Here is a 14,200-nt window from a genome sequence, read left to right on the forward strand (position 1 = left end):
TGTGGCCTGGTTGTTGTTTGCCAGCCCTGAGTCTCGGGCTGCTGTCTGTCACCGGAGGAAAGGGTTGGCTCTTTTGAGGCTGCCTAGAGACAATGAGGAGGAGAGGAAGAAAGGTCACCTAGGAGTCACAGCGACTAGCTGTGTGACCTTGAGCAAGTCACTTCTTCCTCAAGAACCCTGCAGCCAGATGACAGGAAGGATGGATGCGCTGATCTTTCAGGGCCTTTTTAACTTTCACATCCTGAGACTGAATCAAGGAGAGGTTTTCAGTCGTGTGGGGAGGAGTCCTAGGAGCTCACAGTGACACCGGGGCTCAAGCTGCCCTCCCTGCCTGCCCACCCCCACCCGTGGGCTCTTTTCCACCTTATCCTTTGTGCACAGGATGCTGGACTGCCCCTTGCTTCTGCTCACCTGTAAAGTGGCCCGCAGGGGAAGGAGGCATTTGGAAGAAAGCAGGTCTCAACCTGGAGCTGCCCCTCCCAACTGGGGGAGCCCTCGATCTGAGCGGGGAGCCTCTGCATTTGTTTCTAGGACACATGCTGGCAGGGACCTCAACAAAGAACACTGTCCCTCCAATAAAAGATATCTGACTTAATATCCTGTTGGTATCTACTCACAGATTGCCCCAGCTTCTAAAAAAAACCACTAGTAACTTTAATTAGTCTCTGGTCAGTGTGTCTGTCCGCGCCCCGCCCCGCCGCCATGGATCAGGTAGACTTCCTAGGGGCAGGGCTCGGATGGCAGAGCATCTTCCGTTCAGCACATGTGGCTTTCCTGCCACAGCGTTCGGAATGCAAACCTCACCAGGCCAGGCCTGTTCCTCTGGCCACTGAAGGTTCATGGAAACTCCTCCTGCCAGGGGATGTGTGTAGATGTGTGTGTTTAGCAGAAAATGACTCTCTGGGCTGTCTTTTGTTCCATCATTAATCCTGGTTTTTTTAAGATCACCCCGACTTCAAAATGTCCGAACTGAACTCATGTTCTTACCATAATTCCTGCCTTAATCTCTGTCTTTTTACCATTCTCATAGGAAGAACTGGCTGCAACCTTGGGGTCTCTACAAGTCTATATGACCCCACCCTCTGTCATTTTATCCCTTCAGGGTGGACCTGGGAGTCACCTCCTTGGTTCCAGCCACTCATCTGGTCCCCTTCCATCTCCTCCACTCAGTCAGATCAAACTGATCTTCCTAGAAAACTGCTTGTTTTGTGCCCCTGCCTTGCTCAAGAATCAACCGTGACTTTGAGTTGCTTTCTGGATCGAGGCCTATGCACTCATCCTCCTGATTTCCCTGTGGTCCCCCCACCAGCCAATCTCATACATACCCTCCCCATAGTCAAACTTGTTTCTGCTCTCTACCATGTTTGATAATTGTTGGTTATGTCCCCCTCAGTGTCCATGTCATCCCACTACCTCCATTTCCCTTTCTTCCTGTCCATCTAGGTAGAGATATCATGAATGCTTAATGCATGACCTCAGCCTGAAAGACACAAATCTGACCCGGAAATCTAAAAACACACTTGGAATGTAACAGAGCTTTCACCTATGTTAACTTGCTGGCTTTCCACGACGACCCTTTGTGCTAAGGAGAGTGTCCCCATTTCACAGAGGAAGAAGGTGACCTACCTAAGCCCCAAGGCAAAGCTTCTCGCCTGTGCCCTTACGGTTTGCAGAAACTTCTGAGGTCTTCACCTAGGCTGTTGCTGGCAGTGCGCCCCCCTGGGGATTCAGGAGCTGCCTCAGACTTGGCTTTGGCCTTGTTCCTGAAGCCTGTCCTCCCCATCACTGACTTGTTCTCTTCCCCTTCCCAGAGTACTCCGCCTCCTCCTGGTTCCTGGAGCTCTGGAGATGAGGGTGTGGTGGCTGCAGGCACCTCCAGGGGGTGCTCTTTCAGCTTTCTCAGGCCAGGCCCCTGGGAGTCAGGGCAGCTGAGAAAATAGGTTCCCTTTGACATAACCCTTCCCCCACCTCTCCTCCCCTACTGGGGCTTCTGTAGTGCTCTTCTTGCCACATAACCACAACCCAGAGGGCTGGGGCCGGGTGGAGGTGGTGAGGACAGGGGACTGGGAGCACCCCTCCAACCAAAGCTGCCTGTCCCTCCTGCAAGGCCCCCAACCTTAGCAAAGGAGCCAGCCCCCTCCAAGGTGACAGCTGGCAGCCTGCAGCCCACCCTATGTTCTAGAGCCATGGGGGCACTTCTGGGAGCTTAATGGGGTCCCCAGTCCCCTTTGGTCTCTGGGAGGTCACCTGGAACTTGTCATCTGAATGAGTGTGTTTTAATTTTCAAAGCACTTTCCCACCACCATCTTCATTCACCCAAGACAGGCTGGTGAGCCCCTACTAGGCCTGGATTCCCCTCAGCCCTCACCCACTTTAAGGATGACAGAAAGCACAGCTCAGAAAGATGGCTGACTTCTCTGTGGGCCCACCTCTTGTTGGGATGCAGCCGGGAGAAGGCTGGTGGGTCTCCTGGAGAAAGAGGAGCATGTGTCACTGTGCTTGCAGCCTGGAGCCTTAACTGCCCCTCCATGGGGCCAGCTGTGGGGCTCGAAGGCTGGAGCAAGCTTGCAGCTGAGAAAGGGCAGGGACAGTGGGAGAAGAGCTCCAGGCCTGCCCCACCGTGAGAGCTCTGACAAACCCTACAAGGAATCAGGCAGTGACCGAGGGCCAAGGAAGGAAACTGGGTTTCTTGTAAATGAGCACAGAGAAACCCCAATCAACAGAGCTTGCAAAACATTTATTTTTTTCCCTCCCTCTTCCTGATTTCATCTCAGATGGAGGGGGTGGTAGAAGGCAGGAATAGAGGAGAAGAAGCTGACAAAATCGCTGTGGCAAGGCCCCCTTCACTGGGCATTTTGCTCAAGGAGGGGGGTTCGGCTGGCTGATTGGAGTCCAGCCCTAGTTGGACCAAGATTGCAGGGGAGTCCCACACTTGGGCTACTTCTGCTTGGTCCATGGCTACAGACTGGACCCCTGGGTCTGAACTTCTGTCTCTTAAACACACGCCACTGATCACGTGGTGCCGCGTGCAAATATGCTGCTTGATGACTATTAGCCGGAGGAGGGGCTGTTTTTAAGTGGAGGGTACAGCTATTCCTGGGGTAGTTTCCACTTTGTTTGTGGTTGTGGGGGAGGGGTGTTGAGGGAGTGGGAAATGGCATGAAGGAAATTGTCACTTCCTTTCCAGAGAATTCCAGAAAGGTTTCAGGGAGGACGGGGTATTTCAGGAGTGAGGGCTGGCTGTGAGAGGACGAGGAACGTGAGAACGCTGCTCTGCGGGCCTGGCTGACCATCTGGCCCCCATGTTTGCTGGCGTGTGTGAAAATGCCACGGGTGTTATTAGCGATTCTGTGAGAGCCATTGGCTCGGCTGAGCGGCTGTAGATTTAAACTTGCTCCACGGAGACTGCGGACGTGGCTTTCACATTGGGGCTGTTTCCTGTGGAGGAGGCCCCAATGGGTGAGTGCTGGACACCGCTTGACGTGTTCCAGTGACAGCCCCAGAGAGGGTCTGAAGGGGGCCCAGCTGTGATGACGCAGAAACAGCCCAAACCACTTCTATTTTGCTATTTTGGTTTTGAAATGCAGTCACAACCACAGAGAGCCAGAGGTGTGCATTTGCAAGCCCGGGATGTGGGCGCCCTCGCTTGCTTGCTCCCTCCTGTGGTGTGCCTGCACACACACGTTCACACACACACGTTCAGTAGCTGGGGCCAGCCATATGCTCTCACAGAGGCTTTGCTTTCAGCCCAAGCAAGACAGGCCCTGGGAGCCAGGGATACTGCAGTGGCCTCAAAGGGAGCAGAGCTCTTGCCACTCTGGGCGTGGACTTTGACTGGAGCCAGCTTTGAGCTTTGCAATGAAGGGGTGGGTGGGAGGATCTCAGCACCAGTTACTACGGGTTACCAGGTGAGCCCAGGGTCCTTGTGGACCTCCCTAGCCCCCCACTCACCGATAAGGCAGTGTCCAGGCCTCTAGGCAGCTGAATCTGTGTTCCAGAGCGTCTCTGAGGACGCCAGAGAGGGGAGCCCCTGTGTGGGCCTCTCTGGCCTCCAGCAGGGCGGGCCTTCTGTGCTCGTGGCTTCTTTGGTTTCAGGTTCCTGGGAGAGGGAGGTTATTTTGAGGGACTTGGGGGAGAGTGAGTGAACATGCAAATGACTGCTCCCCACCTCTCACTTTCAAATCCTCAAACATCTGAAGGGGGAAGGGTGAAACCTTCTGGACTGGAAGGTTCCATAAGGGTGAAGGGAGAGTTTTCTTAGCCTTGACCAAGAGAGTAGGACAGCCAGTCCCGCCCTACACACACACACACACACACACACACACACACACACACACACAGTTCACCTTAGCTTCAGACTTGAAGAATCCTGAATTTGGATACTGAGATATGCTGATACTTAAAGAAGGCAACTGGATTTGCCTTTCTTTTATTTCAAATCTCTCTTTGCATTGATGGCTAAGGGCTCCATCCAGTCTAGTGCAGAGCTGCCTTCCCTCTCCTACCACACCCCCCCTAGCAGAGTGGGCCCTGGGGGCTCACCCCTAGGATGCATGGGCCACATATACATTCCGCTCTGGCATGCTCTCCCTGGGAAGCAAGAGGATTTTGAGTTTTCCATGTCAGGGGGTTGGGTGGTGGTGGCCGCTAGGCCCCGCCCCAGCCCACTTCACCACAGCCAGCCTCTGCCAGCCGGCAGCAGCTAGTATTAGCTCGAGCTTGCCATTCTCATGAAGGCAGGCCTGGAGGAGGAGGAACCAACGACTGTGCTTGTGGCTCTGCTGGCCCGACCAGGACCAAAGCCCTTTGACATACAGAGGCTCTCACGCACTTGTCCCCACACCCGGCACATACATATATATCTGCAGTGTGCTCGCACACCCACAGGGAACTCCCTCCCCAACTCCCGCTCCTGGTTGTAAATTACCATGCAAAAATACACAGACATAGCACACACACAGGGCACAAGTTTCTCTCTTTCCTGTAAGCTAGACCACTGGACACCCACCCCACACCCAGCATACACATGCGTATACTCACAGGCCAGAGAACACACCCCACCTCACTGGTACCAATTGACCAGTGTCATTCATTCATGTGATCGTTCCACCAACACACATTGGGCATCTACCACATGCTAAGCTTCATCAGTGAGCAGCACCGGCGTCCCTGCCCTCAGCGAAGCTGCTTTCTAATGGGGGAGGTAAGGAAGGCGCCCAGAAGTTCCCCAGGCAGAGAGCTCACAAACATCACAAACACTGATCTGCGAAGAGAAGCCAGAGCGATGAGCAAACCTGCAGGGAAAGGCCATGGTGGAATGACCTTGGAGGGAGAGGGGCAGACACAGGAGTTTCATGTTTAGACAAAGTGGGATTAGGTGAAAGTGATCACCTTTCATTTGATTAGTATGAGAACGCTTCCTGGGGGCAGACAGCCGGCCTGTGGGAGGGCGGGAGCTGCGGAATGCAGGCCTTGGGGCGCTTTGGCTGGGGGAGACAGACCTTCCAAGCATAAATGGCCCTGGAAGGCCTCTCTGGGAGGCCACAGACACCCGGTCACGTGGGTCATGTGCAGGTGGGGTGGGGGTGGGCGTCGGTGGTGGAAGGCCATCCTAGCCTCGCTGTGCTGGGCCTCTCGTTCACCCGAAGGGAAACTCAGACCTGCCAGGTTGATTCGAATGACTTAAAGTTTTTTGGTTGGGGGTGGGTGGCAAGGTGTGGGGGTGAGTGTGGGGGTGGGGAGAGGGCGGAGCCAGTCCTGTGGGCTAACGGAAAGGAAGTGGAAGAGGCCTGGGTGTCTTCTGTGGGGGAGAGTGGTCATCTGGGAGGGTCATCCGTGGTCCCCCTCCCTTTCCTCCCCTTTGCCCCTCTCTGAAGTTCCTCATTTCTTCCTGGGCCAGGAGGAGGTTTTGCCACCCTGGCACTGGCAAAGGAGTGCCAAGGAGGCAGGGGGTCTAGTGTGTGGCTCCTCTGGTGCATGGAGCTGGTTCTTCAGGTGCTCGTGATTGAACCAAGCTGATCATAGGCCTGCCACACCAACACACATGTGGACACCACACAAAGCCAAACCCTCGAGGCCAGAGCCATGGTACCTGGAGATGGAGAAGCCTGAGTGTTAGGGTGGAGACGCTGAGAATGCTTTGGTGGGAGGGGCGTGGGAGGGGAGCTGGGGCTTTGGGAGCCAGGCCGGGGTGCGGCGCCGACCACTTGAGAAGGGCAGGGAGCACAGGAAACAATCAGAGGCCCAGTGCCATGTGAGCGCCGGAGGTGCAGGCTATGAGTGCCAGAGGCATTCTGGGAGAGGAGAGACATGTGGGCTGCAGCAGACAGATTTCCTGGAAAAGGGGGCCCTGAGCTGGCCCTGGAGGATGGGGAAGGTTCCTGTGGGCCCCTCCCCCAGCTGGGGCTCTCCCAGGGTGACAGTTCACTCTTGAAACTGAAACCAAAGCTAAACCAAGAGCCCAAGCCACATACAGCACAGAGGCCATTGTGCCCGGCATCCCCAGCAGGTGGTGGTGGCTGGGTGGTGACTAGAGCAGGGCATGTGGCCCCCCCCCGGCCCTCTGACATCAGGCTCTCTGGAGGCGTGGCCGAGTCTGAGAGTGCCATCTGCTGTCACTGGCCCTGACAACACAACCCTTATAGTGAGAGATCACTTCCTCTGTGGAGTCTGCCCTTCAGAACTAAGCGGCCCCTACTCCCGAGGTGGACCAAGTCAGGCAGAGTCTAGAAGACCATCCTGTGTACCCAGATATCCCCACCCCAGATCCTTCACAGGGGTCCTTTCCCCAGCCAAGGGAATTGTAGGGTTCTTCACGCTCCATCCACAAGGCCACTTGGGCTGCCCTGGCTTCCCCTATGGCCACACCCTGGGGATTAATCTTCAGGGTGGAGAGTGCACCAAGTCCCGCTGTGTCTCATCTTGTCCACATGGGGCAGTAAGTGAGGGAGACTACGTATCTTTGGGGTCCGCTCAGGTGTAGGTCCCCGTGACCCAGACTGGCACCAAGGCTCAGCCCTTCTGTTCCCACTGTCTTCCCCTTTTCCTGCTGTCCCTCTTCTGGCAGTCTGTCCTGGGAACAGGACCCAAGGAAGGTGACTGGCTCACTGCCCCATCTCTCCCTTCTCCGTAGGTCGCTCCTGTGCTTGGCCCAGCCCAGCATGCAGCCTTGAACCTGGGTTAGGCCACCGCCTACTCCAGTTCTCTACGGCCCCTATTGTACTGTGACTCAAGGAGTAGGTGCTAGGCTCAAGGTATCTGAATAGCATCTTTTCATCAAGGAAACACCGCGGCTCCAGTGGGCCCTGCAGGCCCCACAGTCAGCTCTCTGAGGAGACAGCATGGCTGTTGCCCTGCAGCCCAGTGACCTGATCTTTGAGTTTGCAAGCAACGGAATGGATGACATCCACCAGGTATGGCCCCAGAGAACAGAGCCTGGTCAGCCGGCACAGATGATCAGATAGATAAAGACAGGCCGGCAGATAGCCAGTAAGCTGGCCGGCTGGCTAGCTACCAGTCAGCAAACACTGATCAAGCACCTACTAGGTTCAAGGCATGGCGGCTGTGGGCCAGGCAGACTGTGCCATCAGCTAGTCCCATGTGGCCAGGCAGTAGTCATCGGGCGGTCACTTAGTGAGCTGGTTTGGCCAACATGCAATTATAGGGCACGTGTAGTTTCCAAGTCAGCCAAGTAGCTGCTATGCACACTAGCTGATCTGTCAATCAGCAACGGGGGGCTGAGTGCACACGTGTACACTGACCTCCGTGTGCGTTCTCTGGCCACTTCACCCCATGTCACAGTGAGAAAGGTGCTGAGACAACCACACAGTAGGACGGAGAAATGCCAGCTGGCACTGCAGGGTACAGTCCATCCCCTGGCACCTTCAGACTCCTGTCCTGGCATGGTTGTCAGGCCCTTCCATAACCATCTTTTCAACCACCATCTAAGGATTCAGAATAAACTGGAAATTGGGTCCTCTGGTCGGAGGAAATTGGGAACTAGGACAGAGTTCTGGCACTCAGGCCTCTGCTGCTCCATACCTTGCCCAGCACCCTCCTTCCACACACTGGAGAAGAGGAGGCAGCCAGGTACTGCAGAAGGAAGGGGGGATTAGTGGTCCGAAGCCCTGAGTTCTCATCCCAGTGTGGCCACAGTGTCCCCTGGGCAAGAGCTGTCCCCTGCCCTACCTGGCTGCCATCTCCCCATCTTCATCAAGAGGAGACCCAGCTGGATCATCTCCAAGGGCACCCCAGCCTAGTTCTGATGCGGTCTCTCTCAGATCCCTGTGAGGACAGGAAACTTCGTCCCATCTCTAGTGACCAGCCAAAGGCTGCCCCCTAGTGGTCTTGGAGCACACGGTGCTTTCTGTCCTGCTAGATGTTAACCTGAAGTGGCTCAGTTTATCCAACACCTCTGGCATGCCTAGCCTCCTGAAACAAGGGAAGAAAAATCTAACCTTACCTGGGTTCTCAGTGTGGCTAGTCATCTTTTACTTGTTTCTAGACCACTCAGCAATTCTTTCTATTCTTCCTAGAAGCTGCTCTTCATAGAAGCTGTTCTTACCTCCTGAAGCCACAGCTGCCCCTCCACCCTCTGAGACAGCCTCTTCTCCAATCCACAGAGGAGCTCAAAGCCAAGGATGCCCTCACTTTCCCTCCTCCCTCCCTCTTAGCAACAACATCACCTGTTCTTATTTCCTTTCTGCTGGCCTGGGAGAAAGAAGTGGCCCTCTTCCTTCCAAGGGCAACACCTACCCTGGGGCTTAATCTCTTCTCTCCTGCTGCCTTCCAGACCTCACACCATCCTTCACCTCCTCTCTCTCTTGTGTCTTTCACACCTCGCAGACCTCTCCTCAACCTAGAACATCTTCATGTCCCCCTAACCCTAAGAGAAACCCTCCCTCCCTTCTGCCCACCTCTTTAACATACCGCCTCCTTAGCGCTGTTCTTCTCCCCAATGTGACCTCCATCATCTGGGTTTACATTCTCACCTCCCTTCTCTCACTGTTTTTAGGATACACTTTTTGTTGCAAAATACAGTATGAATATAAAACAGATAACCTGTAATTGAAAAGAATCTGAAAATATATATTTTTTAAGAATAACTATAAAATTAACACTCATTAACTCACCACCCAGGTTAAGAAATTAAATGTTACCAGTCTCCTAGGGGGCTTCCCTGGTGGTTCAGATAGTAAAGAATCCACCTTTAAAGCAGGACCTGGGTTTGATCCCTGGGTTGGGAAGATCCCTTGGAGAAGTGCATGACAACCCACTCCAGTATTCTTGCCTGGAGAATTCCATGGACAGAGGAACCTGGTGGGCTACAGTCCATAGGGTCACAAAGAGTCAGACATGACTGAACGACTAACACTACAATAGTCTCCTCGGAGTCCCTGATGCCTAAAGCACATAATCAGAACCTACTGTATGCCAGACTCTGTTCTAAGTGCTTTATGTACATTGATCCATTTAAACAACCATATGTGGTCAATAATATGATCACCCCAGTTTTATAAAGGAGGAAACAGATGCACAGAAAGGTATCTTGCCCAAGATCACACTGCTCATAAATGGCAGAATTTGGTCTCAGACCCAGGCAGTCTGGCTCTAGATCAGCATGGTCCAGTAGAGTTTTCTGATATTCTAGAAGTGCTCTTAGCTTCCCTGGTGGCTCAGACGGTAAAGCGTCTGCCTGCAATATGAGAGAATTGGGTTCAATCCCTTGGTCGGGAAGATCCCCTGGAGAAGGAAATGGCAACCCACTTCAGTACTCTTGCCTGGAAAATTCCATGGACGGAGGAGTCTGGTGGGCTACAGTCCATGGGATCACAAAGAGTTGGACATGACTGAGCAATTTCACTAGATTTGTGCTGTCCAGTATGGGGCCATGTGGCTATGGAGCACTTGAACTATGGCTGATGCAACTGAAGGACTGAATTTTAATCTTGAAAAACTTTATATTTACATTTAAATAGTCACCAGTGGCTAGCAGCTACTGTGTTGGACAGACAGCTCTAAAGTGAAGTGAAGTTGTGGAGTCACTCAGTTGTGTCCCACTCTTTGGGATCCCATAGACTATAGTCTACCAGGCTTCTCTGTCCATGGGATTTTCCAGGCAAGAGTACTGGAGTGGGTTGCCATTTCCTTCTCCAGGGGATCTTCCTGACCCAGGGATCGAACCCAGGTGTTCTGCATTGCAGGCAGACACTTTACCCTCTGAGCCACCAGGGAAGCCCACAGACAGCTCTAAACTCTGGCCTTAATCACTATACCCACCTGCCTGTCTCCGTCCATCCGTCCTCTCTGAGACCCCAGCACTCCCCTGAAACTGCTCTAGCCAGGTGACTGGCCAGCAGCCAAACGCAAAGGCAGTTTCATCAATTTTTATTCTTCTGGATCCTTCAGGAACATTAGGTAAAACTGAGCATTCTCATTCCTTTTTCATGAAGAAAGAATTAATAGCCCTATGAAAGAAAATTCAGAAAAGTAGAAAGGGAAAAAAAAATCACCTGCAGTCCCACAACCAAAATATAATTCTTATGAACATTCCAGTACATTTCCTTCTATAATTTTTAAACAACAGTTGGAATCACACTTATTTTTAAAATTTACCTTTGTTTGATTTTAGAATAACTATGTCCTCTGGGGGTCAAATTCTCATCCTGATGATTTTACCCACTCTCAGTGATGAGCTCATGGATACATATTTTTGACTCCTTCATAGGTATCTCCATTTTAAATATCTCAGTGGTACCTCCAACTGACCATATTCAGACACTTGCTCCCTTATCTTTCTCCAAAAACCTGCTCCTCTTCCTTCTGGCTTCCCCCTTAACAAGAACAGTACCCCCATGCGCCCACCAAATCAAGCCAGAAATCGGAACCCTCTCCCCCATCCAGGCCCTTACCTTTAAAAAAAAAAAAAAAGATTAATTTTGTTTTATTTATTTGGCTGCATCAGGTCTTAGTTGTGGTGCATGGGCTCTAAAGCTCGAGGGCTTAGTTGCCCGACTAGGGTGGATCCTTAATCACTGGAGCACCAGGGAATTCCCAGCCCTTAACTTTCTATGTCTCTAATTCCTCTGTTCTTCCATCTTCATTCCTACTCTCATCACAAACTGAGCCCTAAGATGTTCATGATCTGAGCCCTTCACCCTGGTACCCAACCCTGAGCGTAGGTTGAGTCCCTTGGCTGGCTGTAGATTGAGCCCCTTGCCCTTGACATTGACAAATCCTTTCCCACTGGTTTCAGAATGAGCCTAACTAACCCTGGCCACAGCTTAACCCATAGCTGTAACCAGTTAAAACTGCCTGCCCTTGGTTGAGTGAAGGTGGTACAGAGCTAACCCATTTCTACCAATAAAGACCCCACTAGTGAGTTTGGACCCAGAGCAATGTCATGCCCTACAAAGGACAGCCCCTGAGGGATCCAAGAGTTAGGAATTGCAAGAAGGGCCAGATTCTGGTATGGAGGGCTTCCTGGGAGAGGCGGGTGGGCCTTGAACCGGATCGCTGTCTTCTCCGTAGCTAGAAGATCCCTCCGTGTTTCCAGCTGTGATTGTGGAGCAAGTTCCCTACCCCGAATTACTGCATCTGTACTCAGGCCTGGAGCTGGATGACGTTCACAGTGGCATCATAACAGATGGGACATTATGCATGACACAGGATCAGATCTTGGAGGGCAGTTTTTTGCTGGCAGGTCTGTTTCCTTCCTGGGCAGGGAAGGTGTGGAGGAGGGAGGGGTTCTGTCTTCAGGTAACAGTAGCCCACAGAGGCTTCTCGTGACCCCATGCAGCCAGGAGCAAGGCCCCCAGTAGTTGGAAATTAGACGGGGTGACTAGGATAAGCAGAAGGTAGTACCACTGTAGAGAGGAGAAAGCCACCTAAATGGATCCGTGGTCTCCTGAGATGCAGTGGAACAGTGAGGGGAGACCAGCTCTGCTGGGATGGCTGTAGAGAAAGGTGGAGAGTCAGGGTGGGAGGCACGCTGCTACCTTCCCGCTGCCCCTGGGCTCCTTAGCCTCGTTCTGGCGGCACCCACTGCCCTATGTCCTGAGGGAATTTTCTTCTCTCCCAACCATGGAACCTGGCACCAGATGACAATGAAACCACCTCACAAACCGTGTCAACCCCTGAAGTCTTGCTCAACGTCGAGTCTCCTAACAACATCCTGGATGACAAGCAGATCTGTGAGTTTGAACTGTGGCGCCTCAACTCGCGGCAACACAAAATTCCATTTTAAAGTATCACATCTGTGTATTGGACTCTCAGGGGCCTGTGTGTGCCCGGCTAATGCACCCACACCACCCCTACACCTGTTAACACGCTCTTGAGCTGTGAGTGGAGTGGGATGGGGCAGAATGGCCCCTGCGGATGAGGAAGAAGATGGAGTGACTTTTTGTAACTCTTTATAAAAATAACCAGGTTGACTGGTTACTTTTTCCAATTTTTAAATTACAGTAAAATACGCATAGGGCTTCCCTGGTGGCTTGGTGGTAAAGAATCTGCCTCCTAATGCAGGAGACACAGGTTTTGACCCCTGGGTCAGGAAGATCCCCTGGAGGAGGAAATGGCAACCCACTCCAGTATTCCTGCCTGGAGAATCCCATGGACAGAGGAGCCTGGTGAGCTATATAGTCCATAGGGTCACAAAGAGTCAGACATGGCTGAGCGACTGAACAACAAACTACACATAACATAAAATGAACCACCTTAACCATCTTTCAGTGTTCGGGTCTGTGGTATTAAGTACATTTGTTATGTTGTGCAGCCACCATCATCCTCTCCAGAACTCTGCATTTTGCAAAACCTGAAGTCTGTTCCCATGAAACACTAACTCCTTATTCCCCCTTCCCCTCAGCCCCTGGCCACCACCACTCTACTTTATATCTCAATGAATTTGACTCCTCTTGGGGCCTCAGATGAGCTGAAGTATACAGTATTTGTTTTTTGGGGGGACTGGCTTATTGGTCCGTCCACGTGTAGCATGTGTCAGAACTTCCTTGTTTAAGGCAGAATGCTATTGGCCAGGGTAACGTCAGGCCGCTCTGCTGTCTCGCTGAGCTCCCAGGATGACTGTGCCAGATGCGGCTTAGTTAGAAATGTACCGGGCTGGAGCCTCCTCATCCCTTCCCTGTTCTAGGAGGTTGGCCCCTACCTCCTGCGATGGCCCCTGAGGCAGGCTCTTCCCCCAGCAAATACCCCCATCCAGGCATCTGCCATGACTCTACAGGAAGATTCCTGGCTCCAACTGACCTTCGAAGGAGGTGCTGGGATACAGGGTGGCAAAAAAGCCATGAAGCTGCAGGTTCCAATTCCTCATCCCACCTCTGGCACTAATTTTCACTCAGGATTCAACAGATATTTACTGAGGACCCTCACATACCAGGCATGTGTGACCAAGTTGCTGTGTGACCCTGGGCACATGCCCTGCCATCTCTGGGTCTCAGTCTCCTCATCAGGGCTAAACGAAGTCTAAGGGCCCTTCTGCTTGTAAAATGAGTAGACGACTAAATGAAGGTGGCCCTTTCCCCGGGTGTCACCTGGAACTTCCCACCACCAGCGGCGGGCTGCACATGTGCATGCTGTGATTGGGGCCAGCTTGTGCCCACAGCTCTGCAGATGTTTCCTCTCCTCGTGCCGTGAGACACAGGAGGCATTTTCAGGTGTGTCCTGTGTCTGGGGCTGTGGGGAATGATGCTTCGCCCCCACCCCCACCCCCCAGGAACCCACTGTTCTCTTGAGCACGGGGAGACCACACTCCTACCGTGCCCTGGACCCATGCCACCTCAGGCCTTTCTTCTTGCAGTCAGCACCTCCGAAATGCTTCCAGAGCCAGACCCTGCTCCAGCCATGACACTGCCCAACTACCTGTTTCCTGTCTCTGAGCCCGACGCCCTGAACAGGGCTGGTAACACTGGTGACCAGGAGGAGAACTGTCTGGAGGAGAAGGTCCCCAGAGAAGAGAGCGCTAAGAAGACTGGAAAATCCAAGAAGAGAAGTAAGATAGGGGGGGGAGAGAGAGTGTGTGTGTTTCCTCAAGGGGCTGGGCAGTAGGAGAGGGCTCAGGAGACCACGGCTAGAGGTGAGTCCCATGCTTTACAGACATGTTCAGAGCATAGCTCTCTGGTGTGGCAGAGACAGATGGAAAGTCCTCCCTTCTGGAAAGCCGGGCCTCATCAGGTAGCTTGCCTAAAGC

At 52.8% G+C, this 14,200-nt stretch overlaps 1 protein-coding gene across 2 annotated transcripts in view; it reads left to right on the forward strand.

Moving 5' to 3' along the window:
* The window catches only part of ELF4 (E74 like ETS transcription factor 4), a 39,800-nt gene that overhangs the window by 18,021 nt on the left and 7,579 nt on the right, over positions 1 to 14,200 (forward strand). For both annotated transcript variants that reach the window (XM_070366155.1, XM_005908291.2), the window contains 4 exons: positions 7,133 to 7,412; positions 11,530 to 11,701; positions 12,099 to 12,191; positions 13,811 to 14,002. In XM_070366155.1, coding sequence (XP_070222256.1) covers positions 7,341 to 7,412; positions 11,530 to 11,701; positions 12,099 to 12,191; positions 13,811 to 14,002 — 529 coding nt within the window. In that variant the 5' untranslated portion in view covers positions 7,133 to 7,340. The remainder of the gene's footprint in view (positions 1 to 7,132; positions 7,413 to 11,529; positions 11,702 to 12,098; positions 12,192 to 13,810; positions 14,003 to 14,200) is intronic.

The sequence above is a fragment of the Bos mutus genome, chromosome X (assembly GCF_027580195.1).
Source record: "Bos mutus isolate GX-2022 chromosome X, NWIPB_WYAK_1.1, whole genome shotgun sequence".
Taxonomy (NCBI): domain Eukaryota; kingdom Metazoa; phylum Chordata; class Mammalia; order Artiodactyla; family Bovidae; genus Bos; species Bos mutus.